The following is a 13,523-nucleotide window of genomic DNA, read 5'->3' on the forward strand; positions in this document are numbered from 1 at the left end:
AAGTCCATAAATAGGAAGTCCAAGTCTCTCCTGTGCTACCAACGTTTGGATACGTTCCAATACGTTCCAATACGTTCCAATACGTTCCCATACGTCCTGATTGACAGGCTGGGCAAACACTCACCGTCCTCTTTGCACTCCTCAGGCGGTTTGGCCTTCTTGGCGAGCCTCGGGTCCAACCAGGACGTGGTCTTGGTGTTGTGGCTGTCGAAAGGAGACAAAGAAACACAGCTTAGTGAGCACAGCAAGGAGAGGAAGGGAGGGAAGGAAGGAAGGATGGAGGAGACACAGAGCAGCTTGGCGGATTCATTCATTCATTCATTTTCTACCGCTTTCCCTCAAGAGGGTCGCGAGGGGTGCTGGAGCCTATCCCAGCTGTCTTCGGGTGAAAGGCGGGGTCCACCCTGGACTGGTGGCCAGCCAATCACAGGGCACATATAGACAAACAACCATTCACACTCACATTCATACCTATGGACAATTCCGAGTCGCTAATTAACCTAGCATGTTTTTGGAATGTGGGAGGAAACCGGAGTACCCGGAGAAAACCCACGCATGCACGGGGAGAACATGCAAACTCCACACAGAGATGGCCGAGGGTGGGAATTGAACCCTGGTCTCCTAGCTGTGAGGCACTGCGCACTAACCACCAGACCGCCGTGCCGCCCAGCCTTCAAGTTATTTTCTTTAAACTTAAAAAAGCCAAAAATTTACCACTTCCACACGGATAGGGAGGATAACTATTAACAGTTATTTAGTCTTTAACATGAACATTAATCAAACGTAATATTTTTTTCTGGGTACATGATACCATACAGCATCCATATCAAACTTGCGCGGGCCGCATGTTTGAGACCCCTGCCATAAAGTGTCCTAAGCGGAGAGCACGTGGAGGAAGTTCAGCCAGAAGATGTCGGGCGAAGGAAAGCAGAACACGGGAGGCTGAAGACGAGACGAGAGCGAGTGGCAGGTCACGGTCGGCTAATGTCGGCTAAAGTGGAGGGTGGAATTGAACCCTGGTCTCCTAGCTGTGAGGTCTGCGCGCTAACCACTCGATCACCGCGCAGGCCGGTTGGCGGATTCTTAACGGAAAATAATTTCGGTAAAATGGAAAATGGATACTTTTAACTCACTGACTGCCGCCCCAGTTTGGGGCACTTTTACTGGACTGTCAAGACCACAGAATATTGAGTTAATAGTTAATAATTATCATAATTAATAATAAGAATAGTTTAAGGACCACCTTGAAGCTGTGTAAAGGAACTTTGGACTCTCTTTGCTCAGAAAAAGAGTTTATTTCTAGCCTTTTGGGGTCTTTATAACTGGGAAGTGTTGGGAGAAACTCACTCTATGAAGTAGACTTCTCCCTTCTCCGTGTACGCCATCTCCCAGTTGTCCGGCAGCGGCCCCAACTCGTCATTGGCCTCCAAGGTGGGGAGTATTTTCGGGGACTGCGTCGGGTCATCGGGAACCTCGGCGGGGACGTCGGCCATGTTGCCCGGCGGGGGCACGGCATCCCCCAAGGTGCTCTTGTCCTCGTGTTCGCTGGACTCTGCGGTGACAAAGGAGGAGGATGATGAAACTTAAATGGAGGCGGGGGAGGGAATCATAAGAAAAGGGGGAGAGGAACCCGTCACCCGGGGGCGGGGGCGGGGGCGAGGTTAACAAGAGTGGAAGACGATACAGCAAGAGGAGCAGCCTGCCGTGGCCTACTTAGCTGGTGGGAACGTCACAGAGGAGAAGCCATGAAGAACCTCCGCCCATAGAGAGCGTGTGTAGGCGGGGTGGGGGATGGGGGGGGGGGGGTCGCTTTATGTCGGCGGATATGTGTTGACAAAAGTATTGGGACGGGTACGTGTCGAAAAGCTGGGCTACCTGCACACAGAAACTGCGCTTATCCCGATTATCCTGATTATCAGGCTCCTCTAATCCCGGATTACATAGCCCAGCTTCCCGGGAAGAAATCTGATTGTCCCAAAAAGACGCGTGTGCTGTGAACCCGCATCACTTTTCCTGAATCCCGATGTGCGGACCCGTACTGAAATAACGATAGCGATGCCAAACGGAGCCAGTTATTCATATCCCAGTTTTACCACAACATCAATAACACCCGGAATGAGGCGTACTCATTCCCAAATTTGCCCCCACTGGCGACCCCAGTACAGCGGGTCGGGACCGGCGTCATAGCCGCCACCTGACGGAGGCGAGTATCGGCCGATACGGAGCTTTTTCCCTGATTTGTGTGACACTCATCAATTACTTCCATTTATTCAGTACTTTATTCATTGTATATAAATAAAAAATAAGTAAATAAAATAAAAAATAAAAAATATGAAAATTAAAAAATTGAATAAAAAATTAAATAAAAAAAATATAAAAATTAAAAAATAAAATAAAATAAAATAAAATAAAATAAAATATAAATAAAAATAAAAAAAATAAATTAAAAAAACTTAAACTATATTAGGAAAGCAGGAAGTGAACAAATGTAACAGTTACTGAATATAAAAGTACCAGATGGAGGGGTAGGATTTAATAACCTTTGCTTCTTCCTACTCCTTTTGGACATGTGGAACTGTGAACTGATTATGTGATGCATTCAATTGCAATCTGATGCATGTTCAAATGAAATTAAACCATTACCATTACCATATCTAACAATTCACTAATACTAATAATTTGTTCATAATGAATGAATGCCTTCTATATTCATGCTAGGTCATATTTGTTATGGATAGCAGCTTGAATGTGACTTGGAATCATATGGCAAACCGGAGCGGTGCTACTATGTTCCACCATCAAGCATCCTACCTTGTTTGAGGTCCTTGTGGTAAAACCAAAACCTCATCCTCTCGTCTGATAGCCAACACTCGCAACATAAAGCGACTTCAAGAAAAGCAAAAAGAAGTCGCCGGTAGCCGGACTGCTAATGCAGGCGAGCGAGACAGAGAGAGCGAGAGATAGATAGAGAGAGAGAAAGAGATTTGGACGTCTTGAGGGCATAAAACCAGCTTAGACAGTCACAGGACTCGAGCGTGGTGTTGGCTTTACAATCAGGAAAATCTAAGTCATAATGCCTCTTTTATGACGCTCCCTTCATGTGACCCGGGATGCTTTCAAGTGCAGATCAGACCGGGTAAAATCCATGCACGCGTCACCGTGGAAGTTATTGCAACATATTCTGGTGGTGCGACCACAGGGACGAGGACCAGACGGGGCTGGGGTCCCTGTGATGGACAGGTTGGACAGGCTAGTCTTCCAAGACCATCCATGGATCCATCCATCCATTTTCTAGTACTTATCCTAACTAGGGTGGAGCCTATCCCAGCTGTCTTCGGGCGAGAGGCGGGCCACAAGTCTGGACTGGTGGCCAGCCAGCCAATCACAGGGCACATATAGACAAACAACCATTCACACTCACATTCATACCTATGGACAATTTGTGGCTAATTAACCTAGCATGATTTTGGAATGGGGGAGCCCTAGGCCACTTTCAATATGAATCCCATATGAATCCCACATGAATCCCATGCGAATCCACTATGAATCCCATGCGAATCCCACATGAATCCCATGCGAATCCCACATGAATCCCATATAAATCCCACATGAATCCCATATGAATCCCACATGAATCCCATGCGAATCCCACATGAATCCCATGCGAATCCCACATGAATCCCATATAAATCCCACATGAATCCCATATGAATCTCATATGAATCCTACATGAATCTCGTATGAATCTCGTATGAATCCCATATGAATCTCATATGAATCCCACATGAATCCCATATGAATGCCACATGAATCCCGTATGAATCTCATATGAATCCCACATGAATCCCATATGAATCCCACATGAATTCCACATGAATCCCACATGAATCCCACATGAATCCCACATGAATCCCATATGAATGCCACATGAATCCCATATGAATCTCATATAAATCCCATATGAATCCTACATGAATCCCACATGAATCTCATATGAATCCCACATGAATCCCATATGAATCCCACATGAATGCCAATTAACCTAGCATGTTTTTGGAATGTGGGAGGAAACCGGAGTACCCGGAGAAAACCCACGCATGCACAGGGAGAACATGCAAACTCCACACAGAGATGGCCAAGGTTGGAATTGAACCCTGGTCTCCTAGCTGTGAGGTCTGCGTTCTAACCACTCGTCCGCCGTGCAGGCTGGTTGGTGGATTCTTAACTGAAAATAATTCCAATAAAACGCTCCATGTAAACTCCATACAGAGATGGCCAAGGGATTCAAACCCAGGTTTTCCCATCGCCTGACTGCGTGGCCTACATGTTAACCACTTTCTCCACCGTGCAGAAAAGACAGGTTTGATATTTGATGGCTGTTTCATTTCCTGTTTTGTCACTTTTTTGCTCAATTGAAAAACACGAGTCGGTCGTCCGGGAAGGAAACATCCATCCACTGTCTATACCACTTATGCTTATTAGGGTCGGGGCCCCCACCGCCCGGGGCCCCCCCTGCCCCCTTTCACACCACAGAATCTACAGCACATACAGATCCCCCCATATCCGTGGAAGCAATTAAAAGCGCTAATCTGCTCCGGTCCTTGTTGCCAAGCAACCGCTCGGGCGGCTCAAACGCGCCACGACCCCGGTTTACGACCCCGGACGAGCCCAGCTGTCGCCAAACCAAACCACCGGGACCCTCTTCCGCACCGCCCCCGCCTGTCGGGCCTGACCTGGCGTGAGGGTGACCCCGTTGCCGTTGACGACGGGCCTCTCCTCCTCCTCGTCCTCCGGCGGCTCGATGCTGGCTTTCTCCATGTCGCTGACCGACTTGTTGCGCTTGCGCTTGCCCTCGGAGCTGGGTCTGGCGCCCGGCAGCAGCTGCTCCGTTACATTTAGCGGCGGAGCGCTGGGCTCGGCGGGGGGCTTGGGGGTGCCGTAAAAGTTATCTGGAACAGAGAGGAGGACACACTTATGTAAGTGCTTATGTTTTTACATGTGCTGTCAATACAGGGGACGGACATGGCTGTTCCATTGACTGCAGTGTCTCCCTTACACTCCTTTATTTGGGCTGGCCCGCCACAGATCGAGTAGGGGTCCAGGAATTATTGTGAAAGTTTTTTGGTTTTGCACTTCATTCATTCATTCATTCATTCATTTTCTACCGCTTTTTCCTCACGAGGGTCGCGGGGGGTGCTGGAGCCTATCCCAGCTGTCTTCGGGCGTAAGGCGGGGTACACCCTGGACTGGTCGCCAGCCAATCACAGGGCACATATAGACAAACAACCATTCACACTCACATTCATACCTATGGACAATTTGGAGTGGCTAATTAACCTAGCATGTTTTTGGAATGTGGGAGGAAACCGGAGTACCCGGAGAAAACCCACGCATGCACGGGGAGAACATGCAAACTCCACACAGAGATGTGCCGAGGGTGGAATTGAACCCTGGTCTCCTAGCTGTGAGGTCTGTGCGCTAACCCCTAGACCACCGTGCTGCCGGTTTTTCACTTGTTTTTTTTTTTTTTTAAATCTCATCTCATAAAAAAAAATAAAAATCTCATTCCGTGTGGAAGTGGTAAAGTTTTGATAAATTGGAGAGGCTAACACGTTAGCTTGCTATGCTAGCAGCAGCTGTCTGTTATGTCCCTGCAGTGATCCAATAGCAAAATAATGTGATGTCAGTAAAAAAAAATCATAGGAGTTTTCGGGCAGTGCTTGTCAAATAGTGGGGCGGGCCCCACTGGGGCGCTGTCGGGGGGGGGGGCACTGCAATGACTCCTGAATACATTTGTATACTCTGTATCTGAAATATTTGAACATGATTGAGTCCTTTTCCTCATGCGTCCATCATGGGCGATTCAGCCGGGGGACCGGATTAGCTCATTAAGCACAACAAAAACTTTATTCGTATTTTCAATGGCCAAGTCTGTTCAGGATAAACAAAACAAAACAAAAGACTTTCTTAAGTTTTCCTTCCGAGCGCCAATAAACGTCCCACCTGCATTTGGTAATCACTGCACGGACGCGGCGTGGACGCACTTTGTGTTATCATCGTCACGGCAGGGGGGGTCCCCCGGGGGGTCAGGTTGAAGCGGGGCCAAGAGAGGAATTTTTTGGAGTGTGCCCACAAGTGGATGGAGAGGAAGTGTTGGCCGTGATTACACACTGAAGACGCGTGGGCGTCTATCCCGCTCTCGGGGGGCCTCCATGAGTGATGACATTTCTCACGGATGGAGGAAGCGTGAAGCGATGGACGCTCGCTCTGATTGACAGGTCTTTGCAAGGTTACCACGCGTACGCAAAAAAAAAAAAAAAAAAAAAAAAGAGTAAAATAACCAAAATCCCCAATAAGAGGGTTTGCGGAGCGTGACCGGAGTCCGTCCTTACCTTCATAGGTTCCGCTCTCGAGCAAGGCGCCGCTTTTTTCCAATTCCAGAAACCGCTCGACGCTCACAAAATTATAATCCACCCCCGGGACCTCTCCTTCCTTGGGCGGCCTGGTGGTGCCTGTGGGTGACAAACCAAAGGAGCCCCTAAGACCTCATCACTGCAGACGGGGATCACGTGATCACGCGTTCACGGCTCCGTGGCTTCGACTACACCGGAGGCTGAACCATCAGGTGAGGGGGCCCCGCGCGCACCGATGGGATCACCCATGGGCGGGGGCCAACCAGGACACAGAAACACCAGAAAAGTTTGTTGTTTGTGGTTTTGGATGAAGTTTACTTTGTCATGGCTGCTCAGTCACGAACATCAAAGCAACTCTTTTCTTCTACTTTGTGGAAAACAAACCGATGGCGAGGCCGCCCCCCCCCCGCTGTCTTCTGTTTGACCTTCCTTGATGAGACAATCAATTGCTAAACACAGGAACTTTATAAACACTCTAATTAGTCTCGTTAAAGCCATCCTGGCTGAGGGAACCCGGTGAAGGAACTCACGACGTGTTAGCTATCAGATAGGCAAGTCTTAGAATCTTCTTCCGCCATCACAGCAGCTGTCAGAGCCGTTCACCTTGAAACTTCCTCCCCGGGTCCAAGGAGGATGGTAGATGGATGTATGTATGGATGGTAGATTGATGTATGGTAGATGGATGCATGGATGGTAGATATATGTATGCAAGGTAGATGTATGTATGAATGGATGGTAGATGGATGCATGTATGGTAGATGTATGAATGGATGGTAGATGTATGTATGAATGGATGGTAGATGGATGCATGTATGGTAGATGGATGCATGTATGGTAGATGTATGTATGAATGGATGATAGATGGATGCATGTATGGTAGATGTATGAATGGATGGTAGATGGATGCATGTAAGGTAGATGTATGAATGGATGGTAGATGGATGCATGTAAGGTAGATGTATGAATGGATGGTAGATGGATGCATGTATGGTAGATGTACGTATGTATGGGTGGTAGATGGATGTATGCATGTATGGCAGATGTATGAATGGATGGTAGCTGTATGCATGTATGGTTGATGTTTGGTAGATGTATGTCAGGATGGTAGATGTATGTAAGGATGGTAGATGATGCATGTATGGTAGATGTATGTAAGGATGGTAGATGTATGCATGTATGGTAGATGTATGTAAGGATGGTAGATGTACAGTAGATGTATGCATGTATGGTAGCTGTATGTAAGGATGGTAGATGTATGTAAGGATGGTAGATGTATGTAAGGATGGTAGATGTACAGTAGATGTATGCATGTATGGTAGCTGTATGTAAGGATGGTAGATGTATGTAAGGATGGTAGATGTACGGTAGATGTATGTAAGGATGGTAGATGTATGTAAGGATGGTAGATGTACAGTAGATGTATGCATGTATGGTAGCTGTATGTAAGGATGGTAGATGATGCATGTATGTAGATGTATGTAATTGATGGTAGATGTATGTAAGGATGGTAGATGTATGCATGTATGGTAGATGTATGTAAGGATGGTAGATGCACAGTAGATGTATGCATGTATGGTAGCTGTATGTAAGGATGGTAGATGATGCATGTATGTAGATGTATGTAATTGATGGTAGATGTATGTAAGGATGGTAGATGTATGCATGTATGGTAGATGTATGTAAGGATGGTAGATGCACAGTAGATGTATGCATGTATGGTAGCTGTATGTAAGGATGGTAGATGGGTACAGTAGATGTATGTAAGGATGGTAGATGTATGCATGTACGGTAGATGTATGTAAGGATGGTAGATGTATGCATGTATGGTAGATGTATGTAAGGATGGTAGATGTATGTAAGGATGGTAGATGTATGCATGTATGGTAGATGTATGTAAGGATGGTAGATGTATGTAAGGATGGTAGATGTATGCATGTATGGTAGATGTATGTAAGGATGGTAGATGTATGCATGTATGGTAGATGTATGTAAGGATGGTAGATGTACGGTAGATGATGTATGGACGGTAGATGTATGCATGTATGGTAGCTGTATGTAAGGATGGTAGATGTACGGTAGATGGATGTATGTATGGTAGATGTATGTAAGGATGGTAGATGTACGGTAGATGGATGTATGGATGGTAGATGTATGCATGTACGGTAGATGTATGTAAGGATGGTAGATGTACGGTAGATGTATGTATGTATGTATGTATGGTAGATGTATGTATGTATGGTAGATGTATGTAAGGATGTATGTAATGTATGTAAGGATGGTAGCTGTAGTGTGTAGGCTAGGACGGAGGAAGGATGATTGTGATGTCGAGGAGGCGTCGCTAAGCCGCGTGTGTTGAGCGTCAGCAGGGCGTATTGTACGCCACATTAGCCAATTAGGAAGCGAGGGGCAGCCCTAATGCCCTTAATGCCCCGGCATTAGTGGGACGGATTAGCTCGCCATTCAGGCCCTCGCCCGTCGTCTGCGGTCCAAACGGCGGCCACAGAGGATAACGCTTCGCCACCAAAAGTTGCTTTCCTTGCACTTTTAGCTGAACGCTTCATCATAGATTTGCCTAGCGATACGGAGCGGGGACTCGAACGGCTGCAATCATTTATCATTTATGTGGGCGTGAAATGCGGCCTGGCAAACATGGCCGACTTTAATGTCGGAGCCTACACCAGCGGCCTTTGGGCGACCCCGACCCCACATTCAATCCACGGAGCTACCAGGCATGTTTGTGGAATAGTGGGAGGAAAGCACCGCCATCTTCCAGACGTCATGCTAAACCCTGGTCGCCATGGTTACGGGTATTATGGGATGACTATTCCATCATAGCTTGACCCTATTCTCTTGTTTTTGCTCCCCCCAAAAAATGATTTGTCTATTGTCGCGTGCTGCAAACGGCCCCCGAGCCGTACTTTTGCAGCCTCGCTGGATGAAAACGTTAGCATGACAGGAAGTGGCAAGAGCATGGCGAAGAAACGCGCACAGCAGGAGTCCTATCATCAACTAATGTCAACATCTTTTAATCCTGCTTCCGCTTGCTAAACGCTCTCCCGGGTGCTAAAACATTTAGCATGCTAGCGTGTGGCTTGTCAGCTCACGTTAGCCAAAACACCCGGCGTGGTAAAAGTTCAAATCCACGTCACATGGGGGGGCGAGAAGAAGGAAGAGACGATAAAGGAACACGACGAGAAAGACGTACCGGAATGTCATCAGCAGCATCCTTCCAAGTAAGGAATCAGGGAAAAGTTCTCCCGTCGACGCCAAAGTCTCCTGATACCGGTATTCCTTCTTTTCTCAACAGATTCCCTGCGGACATTTCATAGGAACTCTCCCAGACGGGAGTCCCGTGTTGGAAGAAGAGCAGCTGATGTCATCTGTTTGGATGGCGTTCTGGGCGTCCATGGTGGGTCGCTGCGTCAGCCTAATCCCTCCACCCGGGGGCTCCGGAAACACAATGACACCAACTGTCTGTCTCCTCCATTCAACCCCGACGCACCGTCATGGCCGCTATGCATCTCCACCACGCCGGATGGACGAGTCGATACCGGCGTCTCCTGCTGATGCCGCTCTCCGGTCTCCGGATCAGGCTGGGATTTCAAGGAGTGGGTCAAAGAGGCAGGAATAATCTTTGCCCCGTAAACCGGCGGTAATCATCTCATGCCCAGACCTTGTGACTTTTTAATACCAAAGGCTAAGCTATCTCCTTCTGACCCTTTGCTGCAATTAAACCTGTCTGTCCTTGCGTGGCGTGGGGTGGCGTGGGGTGGCGTGGCGTGCCTGGCGGTTATGCAAAGCGCTCCCTCATCTTCATCAAAACATCAGAATGCCAAACCTGACCCAAACTAGAAACTACATAGAACACTACCATGTCTACTTCATGTGGTTAGTACCCTCCTGGAAGTATGTGACCAAAGGTACCTGATAATGGAACACCATGACATGACTTCTAGTACAGAGGGGGAGCAGCCACCTGCCGTAGCCCAGAAAGGTGCACTGTATTCGGGCACACGCTCCAAGCAGTCGCTGGAGCTTTCCGGCAAACCTCAATGGGGAGGTATGACGGGCCGTTAACATCACAGGCAGGGGGGGGAGGAGCACTTGATTTGGAGCGTTTTTATTCATGATCCGTTCAGACACGTCGGTATGACATCATAACGGCGTGCTTTAAGTTACTTCAGGAAAAACGTACATCTCAGCTTTGGTGAATAAGAATACTATGACAATGACATGACTGCTAGTATAGAAGGGGAGCAGCCACCTGCCGTAGCCCAACAAGGTGCACTGTATTCGGGCACACACTCCGAACAGCCACTGGAGATCTCCGGCAAACCTCAAGGGGAGGTATGACGGGCCGTTAACATCACAAGCAGGGGGGGGGAAGGAGCACTTGATTTGGAGCGTTTTTACTCATGATCCGTTCAGACACGTCGGTATGACATCATAACGGCGTGCTTTAAGTTACTTCAGGAAAAACGTACATATCAGCTTTGGTGAATAAGAATACTATGACAATGACACGGCTGCTAGTATAGAAGGGGAGCAGCCACCTGCCGTCAGCCCAGCAAGGTGCACTGTATTCGGGTACACGCTCCAAGCAGCCACTGGAGATCTCCGGCAAACCTCAAGGGGAGGTATGATGGGCCGTTAACATCACAAGCAGAGGGGAAGGAGCACTTGATTTGGAGCGTTTTTACTCATGATCCGTTCAGACACGTCGGTATGACATCATAACGGCGTGCTTTAAGTTACTTCAGGAAAAACGTACATGTCAGTTTTGGTGAATAAGAATACCATGACAATGACATGGCTGCTAATATAGAGGGGGAGCAGCCACCTGCCGTAAGCCCAGCAAGGTGCACTGTATTCGGGCACACACTCTGAACAGCCACTGGAGATCTCCGGCAAACCTCAAGGGGAGGTATGACGGGCCGTTAACATCACAGGCAGGGGGGGGGAAGGAGCACTTGATTTGGAGCGTTTTTATTCATGATCCGTTCAGACACGTCGGTATGACATCATAACGGCGTGCTTTAAGTTACTTCAGGAAAAACGTACATATCAGCTTTGGTGAATAAGAATACCGTGACAATGACACGGCTGCTAGTATAGAAGGGGAGCAGCCACCTGCCGTAAGCCCAGCAAGGTGCACTGTATTCGGGCACACGCTCCGAGCAGCAGCTGGAGGTATGACGGGCCGTTAACGTCACAGGCAAAGGGGGGAAGGAGCACTTGATTTGCTCGCCTGATTGGAGCGTTTTTATTCGTGATCCGTTCAGACGTGTCGGTATGACATCATAACGGCCTGCTTTAAGTTACTTCATGAAAAACGTACATCTCGGCTTTGGTGAAAAATGTATTCATAGCAACTTCACACTCTTTTGTTGTTATTGGATAATATATTAATGTTTCTAGTGTCTTATGTTTTGTTTTGTTTTCATAATGTTATGACTTTATTAGCATAATATTTAGACTTTATTCCCTCAAGATAATATCCCAACATTAGAATATTTTTTCTTCCATATTTCAATGTTATGTTGCTGAAATTTTCTCAGCATTAAAATCTCATTACGCTAATATGAGTGCAAAGGTGAATATAGGGGTGCTATTTCAGATCAAGAGGTCTCTAGTGTTAAAAAGAGTATTTAGAAGATTGTAAACAAGCTGTCTATGGCTAATATGTATGTCTTATTTTCTCTATGATGCCTAATGTATCGGCTAATATGAGTGCAAAGGTGACTATAGGGGTGTTATTTCAGGACTAGAGGGCTCTAATGTTAAAAATAGCATTTAGGAGATTGTAAACTGGCTGTCTATGGCTAATATGTATGTCTTATTTTCTCTACGATGCCTACTCTATTGGCTGATATGAGTGCAAATGTGAATATAGGGGTGTTATTTCAGGTCTAGAGGGCTCTAATGTTTAAATAGAGTATTTAGAAGATTGTAAACAAGCCATCTATGGCTAATATGTATGTCTTATTTTCTCTACGATGCCTACTGTATTGGCTGATATGAGTGCTAAGGTGAATATAGGGGTGTTATTTCAGGTCTAGAGGACTCTAATGTTTAAATAGAGTATTTAGAAGATTGTAAACAAGCCGTCCATGGCTACTATGTATGTCTTATTTTCTCTACGATGCCTACTCTATTGGCTGATATGAGTGCAAATGTGAATATAGGGGTGTTATTTCAGGTCTAGAGGGCTCTAATCATGTCAAAGTTGGTGGACAGGTTTTCTATGCTCCGTCCAGCAAGACATTCCACCCCTACTTTGCTGAAATGTACTCATCCAATGAGGGAGGATTAGCATAAGTGGCGTGGTCATGGAGTGGAATGGATTCACTATGCTAGCCACTAATGTGATGAGGCTAAAACATGAAGGCATGTCAGAGATTACGTACAAACCAGGGACACCCAAAGGGAGAAGTCCAGCCCCCCCCCATGGTCCCTAGCGTTGTAAAAATGCAGGATCATTGTCTGATGGATCAGCCCCCCCGTCTCCCGGAGAAAGGACAAGCGGGAATTGTCAGCGACTGCTGTGACACTTCATAGCTCAGCCGCCCTGAAAAGAGCGAGATGTGTTTACTCCAGAAAGTGGATTTGTGACGGGGTCCATCATGAAGACGGATCAGCCTGCCCTTAAAGATGACCGCCAGAGGAAAGGCGGCGGAGACACCCCCCCCCCCCCCCCCGTTGACTTTCATGTAAGGTTAGAATGTAAAAGCATAAAAACACAAGGCGGCGTGAAATCACCCGCGCCGCCATCTGCCTGCCGCTTAATTAAATACACTTGATTACCTTCAAAATATGCCGGCGCCACCGCAGATTCCGTTTTGATGAAGAGCGTTTGCCAAAAATGATGCACGCGAGGAAATAAAATAAAAAGGCGGTCCATTCATCACTTTGGTATGTTAACCTTTCTACCTCGCCCCACCTGCTGGAAAGCTCATCTGCCGCCTTCAATTAGCGCTAATGGCGCCTGAACGCAGCAACGCTCCCAGGCCGGCCAGCAGGGTGAATACTTTGAAAGGTCACGTGTGTGTGTGTGTGTGTGTGTGTGTGTGTGTAGGTGTGTGTGTGTGTGTATGTGTGCAACCTCAGCCC

General features: G+C 47.2%; 1 protein-coding gene across 15 annotated transcripts in view; it reads right to left on the reverse strand.

Moving 5' to 3' along the window:
* The window catches only part of magi2a (membrane associated guanylate kinase, WW and PDZ domain containing 2a), a 98,165-nt gene that overhangs the window by 30,692 nt on the left and 53,950 nt on the right, over positions 1-13,523 (reverse strand). For 11 of the 15 annotated variants that reach the window (XM_058078159.1, XM_058078158.1, XM_058078156.1 and 8 more), the window contains 4 exons: positions 6,393-6,512; positions 4,734-4,949; positions 1,348-1,552; positions 125-204 (listed from right to left, as the gene is read on the reverse strand). In XM_058078159.1, coding sequence (XP_057934142.1) covers positions 125-204; positions 1,348-1,552; positions 4,734-4,949; positions 6,393-6,512 — 621 coding nt within the window. Of the gene's footprint in view, positions 1-124; positions 205-1,347; positions 1,553-2,811; positions 3,305-4,733; positions 4,950-6,392; positions 6,513-13,523 lie in introns of those variants that run through there. The other 4 variants (XM_058078162.1, XM_058078164.1, XM_058078165.1 and 1 more) reach the window with 3 other exon arrangements.

The sequence above is a fragment of the Doryrhamphus excisus genome, chromosome 7 (genome assembly GCF_030265055.1).
Source record: "Doryrhamphus excisus isolate RoL2022-K1 chromosome 7, RoL_Dexc_1.0, whole genome shotgun sequence".
Taxonomy (NCBI): domain Eukaryota; kingdom Metazoa; phylum Chordata; class Actinopteri; order Syngnathiformes; family Syngnathidae; genus Doryrhamphus; species Doryrhamphus excisus.